The sequence below is a fragment of the Triticum dicoccoides genome, chromosome 5B, assembly GCF_002162155.2.
Source record: "Triticum dicoccoides isolate Atlit2015 ecotype Zavitan chromosome 5B, WEW_v2.0, whole genome shotgun sequence".
Taxonomy (NCBI): Eukaryota; Viridiplantae; Streptophyta; class Magnoliopsida; order Poales; family Poaceae; genus Triticum; species Triticum dicoccoides.
Window position 1 is genome coordinate 622,775,908 of NC_041389.1, and position 5,340 is coordinate 622,781,247.

The window sequence follows — 5,340 nt, forward strand, 5'->3', positions numbered from 1 at the left end:
GGAGTCTAGATTGGATGTGGTGGTTCTGGACTCTGCAGCGGCTGAAATTAATTTTTGTCGACTCTCCTAGGGTTTCTAGAATATTGGGGTATCTATAGAGCAAAGAGGTGGTTCAGGGGGCACCCAAGGTGGGCACAACCCACCAGGGCGCGCCTGGGCCTCCTGGCGCGCCCTGCTGGGTGCCGCTCCCCTCGAGCCACCCCCAGGTGCTTCCTTGGCCCACTGGATGCCTTCTGGCCCAAAAAATCCTCCAGGAGTTTCATTGCATTTGGATTCCGTTTGATATTGATTTTCTGTGATGTAAAAAACATGCAGAAAACAGCAACTGGCACTTGTAACTATGTCAATAAGTTAGTACCAAAAATGATATAAAATGACTATAAAATGATTGTAAAACATCCAAGAATGATAATATAACAGCATTGAACAATCAAAAATTATAGATACGTTGGACACGTATCGGTCGGGTCCAATGAAAATCTTTTGTGACAATACTGGTGCAATTGCCTTGGCAAAGAATCCATATTTCACAAGCGAACCAAACACATCAAAAGACGCTTCAATTCCATCCGCGATCAAGTCAAGGAGGGAGACATAGAGATTTGCAAGATACATACGAATCTGAATGTTGCAGACCCGTTAACTAAGCCTCTTCACAAGCAAAACATGATCAGCACCAAGATTCCATGGGTGTTAGAATCATTACTATGTAATCTAGATTATTGACTCTAGTGCAAGTGGGAGACTGAAGGAAATATGCCCTAGAGACAGTAATAAAGTTGTTATTTATATTTCCTTATATCATGATAAATGTTTATAATTCATGCTAGAATTGTATTAACCGGAAACTTAGTACCTGTGTGAATACATAGACAAAACATAGTGTTCCTAGTATGCCTCTACTTGACTAGCTCGTTGATCAAAGATGGTTATGTTTCCTGACCATAGACATGTGTTGTCATTTGATGAACGAGATCACATCATTAGAGAATGATGTGATGGACAAGACCCATCCATTAGCTTAGCATAATGATCGTTATAGTTTTATTGCTACTGCTTTCTTCATGACTTATACATGTTCCTCTGACTATGAGATTATACAACTCCCGAATACCGGAGGAACACCTTGTGTGCTATCAAACATCACAATGTAACTTGGTGATTATAAAGATCCTCTACATGTATCTCCGAAGGTGTTTGTTGGGTTGGCATAGATCGAGAATAGGATTTGTCACTCCGTGTATCAGAGAGGTATCTCTGGGCCCTCTTGGTAATGCTCATCACTATAAGCCTTGCAAGCAATGTGACTAATGAGTTATTTGCGGGATGAAGCATTACAGAACGAGTAAAGAGACTTGCCTGTAACGAGATTGAACTAGGTATGATGATACCGACAATCGAATCTCGAGCAAGTAACATACCGATGACAAAGGGAACAATGTATATTGTTGTGCGGTTTAACCGATAAAGATCTTCGTAGAATATGTAGGATCCAATATGAGCATCCAGGTTCTGCTATTGGTTATTGATCGGAGATGTGTCTCGATCATGTCTACATAGTTCTCGAACCCGTAGGGTCCGCACGCTTAACGTTCAATCATGATTTGTATTATGAGTTATGTGTTTTTGATGACCAAAGTTTGTTCGGAGTCCCGGATGAGATCACGGACATGATGAGGAGTCTCGAAATGATCGAGGCATAAAGATTGATATATTGGAAGGTTATGTTCAAACACCAGAATAGTTTTGGAGAGGTTCGGACATTTTCCGCAGTACCGAGGGGTTACCGGAACCCCCCGGGGAAGTGTTGGGCCAACATGGGCCTAAGGGAGAGAGAGGGAAGCCCGCAAGGGGTGGTCACGCACCCCCCCTTCTAGGGAGTCTGAATATGACAAGGAGGAGGGGGCGGCGCCCCCCTTCCCTTTCCCTCTCCCTCTCCTTTCGATTCCCTTCGGTGAAAAAAGGTAGAGAAGGGGGGCTGAATCCTACTTGGACTGGGAGTCCAAGTAGGACTCCCCCTATGGCGCGCCCCTCCTGGTCGCCGGCCTCTCTCCCCCTTCCTTATATACATGGGCAGGGGCACCCCAAAGGCACATCAATTGTTCTTTTTGCCGTGTGCGGTGCCCCGTCTAGAGTTTACTCCTCTAGTCATAGCGTCATAGTGCTTAGGCAAAGCCCTGCGTGGATCACATCATCAACATCGTCGCCACACCGTCGTGCTGACGGAACTTTCCCTCAACCCTCTACTGGATCAAGAGCTCGAGGGACGTCATCGAGCTGAACGTGTGATGAACACGGAGGTGCCATACGTTCAGTACTTGGATCGGTTGGATCGTGAAGACGTTCGACAACATCAACCGTGTTAACTAAACGCTTCCGCTTTCGGTCTACGAGGGTATGTTGACACACTCTCCCCTCTCGTTGCTATGCATCTCCTAGATAGATCTTGCGTGATCGTAGGATTTTTTTTGAAATTGCATGGTACGTTCCCCAACAGCCCTCACCACGGACATCATCATCACCGTCGTCCTGGTTACCACTTACCACTCCCCTTTTCTCATTTCAAAGTTGATCCAAGCACGGTCACACGTAACGCTCTCTTAGTACCACCGTCTACTAATTTCAGGAGGTGTTTGCGGCTGGGAGCGAGACATCGGCCACGATGCTGGAATGGGCCATGTCAGAGCTCGTGAAGGAGTCACGCCTCCTCCGCAAGGCGCATGCCGAGGTCCGGGAGGCATTCAAAGGCCAGCACGAGTTGACCGAGGGCGACATGGGGAAGCTAGCTACGTCCATCGGCCGGGTGATCAAGGAGACGTTGCGGCTACACACGCCGGTGTCGTTCCTGCTGCCCCGGCAGTGCCGGGAGGCATGCGAGGTGATGGGCTACGACGTCCCCGAGGGGACCAGGGTGCTGGTGAACGCGTGGGCCATGACCTGGGACGGCGCCTACTGGGAGGATGCCGAGGCGTTCAGGCCGGAAAGGTTTGAGGAGGGGAGCGCCGTCGCTGACTTCAGGGGCGGCGACTTCGAGTTCATCCCCTTTGGTGCCAGCAGGAGGATGTGCCCCGGCATAGCACTCGGCCAGGCCAACATGGAGCTCGTGCTTGCGGGCCTCCTCTACCACTTCAACTGGGAGCTTCCCGATGGCGGGAGGCCGGAGGAACTTGACATGTCAGAGGCGTTCGGCCTGGCCATACGGAGGAATTCTAGGCTCGTGTTGCGCGCCATGCAACATATTTCAGTCACAAATTGATTAGCCTTGATCATGCATATAGCATGCGCTCTGTAGTATCCCCAGTTCCTTGCAAGTTCGTCCATCACGTTGATGGTTACCAATAGTTGGTTGAACTCGATACCCCGTCTTCTGTCACAAGCATGTTGGTTGAGTGTTCGAGGAGTTCATTTGTTGAATACAGCTCCCTGAATTTTCTGTAGAAACCGTCGTCCTGACAACAACGTGATTTGTCATAAAAAATGACTGGGCCTGCTAAAAATCAATCGACTAAAACCATGCAACATTTAAGGCCATTGTTTGCAACATTTTTTCCTATGGGTTGTAACATCCGTCTTGCTGGTTATAACATGTCGTCCCTCATCGGTTGTAGCACATATTCTCACCGGTTGCAACATCCTTCATCAGCGGTTATAGCATTTCAGTTAGGATGTTTGTAGTATTTATTGTTGTTGCTTGCAATACCGCCACAACATTTTTCGTCGTCATTTGTAGGGAAAAAAACATACCAGTTGACTGAGTTCCAGACACACCAAAAAATGATTGGTTTCCATACTTAAAAGTCTGACGCCTTGTTGTTTCTAAATCATGCCCTCTAGGCTCTGGCACCCTTCTAGTTTGTTGTGCTGAAGCCATCCAAACTATCTTGAGCTTAAAAATGTTCATGTTGTAAATTTTTATAATCAAAGGGAAACAATAAAAAGCCAGAATTAATAAAAAGAAAGAAGGAGAAAAAAGGAAAAGAAAATCAAGAAAATCGGAACCTAATGGGCCGGCGCGGCGCGTGGGCGATCCAGGCCGGCCGGCCCTTCGATAGCCGAAGATAAGATTTTCGCAGGATATTTTCGCAATGGTGGTAGACTGTCAGGCCCAGGAAAGCACCGCCAACTCAGCTACCAATCCAGCTCGCAGGGGCTAAGGGCCATAGGGACACTACCACTCGCGGGAAAGAAACCTCGAGCAAGAGATCGATGGATGATGCTGCTTCAGGATCGGGCACGTCTGCTTCCGACCTAGAGGCAATGATGGAAGAACTTGGATTGAAGGAATACGATCTTGAGGACGTTGTGATTGAAGATGAGGAACTTCCAGCAGAGGCAAATCGCTGGATGGCCATTGTTAGGGTTTATACAGAAAAAATGTATAGCCAGTACTGGTTCTATAGGAACATGAGAGCTGCTTGGGACTTGGCGAAGGAGGTAAAGATCATGCCACTCAAGGAAAACTTGTACACTATGCAGTTTGGGTGCCTTGGCGATTGGGAACGGGTAATGGAGGATGGACCATGGACTTTCAAAGGGAAAGTCGTAGTGCTAGCGCATTATGATGGCTTCACTAAGCCGTCGTCGATAGAGCTCAATAAGATAGATATTTGGGTTCAGATCCATGACGTCCCTGTGGCTTCTTCTCCAAAATCAAGGCACTGGCCGCTACCGTATGAGAATTCATCTTTGCCTAGCAAAAATCACAGGACTTCGAAGGGAACTTCGTTAGGGTTCGAGTAAGGATTGATGTTACAAAACCCCTTAAGAACGCAGTCTCGCTTGTGATCAAGAAGAAGGATGCCCTCCAAAGAGTGATATTCATAGTTAAATACGAACGGCTCCCAGATTGGTGTGTCGTGTGTGGATATCTTGGGCATTTGTTTAAAGAGTGTGGCGACGGGGTTCATCCACCAAAAGCATTAGTCTTCAAGGACCTCAAAGAGACGTGGTTCAGAGGGCCGGGAAGTGGTCCAGGAGAGGGAAGAGGACAAGATGATGGCAACGCGGGGAGAGGTGGACATGGTAGAGGCCAGTCTGGAAGAGGCCGGGGCCGAGGCTATACCCAGACCAATCCTTTTGGAGGATACAATGAGGATGAGAGAGCCAACTACACTTCTGATGTGGATATGGGTGAGGCAGATAACAACAGGAAAAGAGGGTTTACAACAAGTGACACTAAATCAGCTTTGGCATCGGCGGCTGCCAGTGGTGCTAGCAATCTTCTGCTGCTACCTCCACCAGAGATGCCGCTAAGCCCTTCTTCAATCCAAGAGCCGAAGAGAACCAAGCAAAGATCGAACACAGCCGACAAGAACAGTGGGAAGAATGCAGTGGTGACCA

The 5,340-nt window shown here is 47.8% G+C and overlaps 1 protein-coding gene across 1 annotated transcript; it reads left to right on the forward strand.

Moving 5' to 3' along the window:
* Positions 1–2,478: 2,478 nt before the first annotated feature.
* Positions 2,479–3,256, forward strand: LOC119310287 (zealexin A1 synthase-like). Its single transcript, XM_037586084.1, has 2 exons — positions 2,479–2,532; positions 2,627–3,256. The coding sequence occupies exons 1-2, from the start codon at positions 2,479–2,481 to the stop codon at positions 3,254–3,256; spliced, it is 684 nt and encodes a 227-aa protein (XP_037441981.1).
* Positions 3,257–5,340: the final 2,084 nt, after the last annotated feature.

What these genes read in the sequence shown, in the direction of transcription:
- LOC119310287 (XM_037586084.1), top strand. Translation starts at nt 2,479, where the DNA reads ATGGTACGTTCCCCAACAGCCCTCACCACGGACATCATCATCACCGTC. An exon ending in TCATCATCACCGTCGTCCTG is followed by an intron (nt 2,533 to 2,626) that starts GTTACCACTTAC and finishes TACTAATTTCAG; the next exon opens with GAGGTGTTTGCGGCTGGGAG.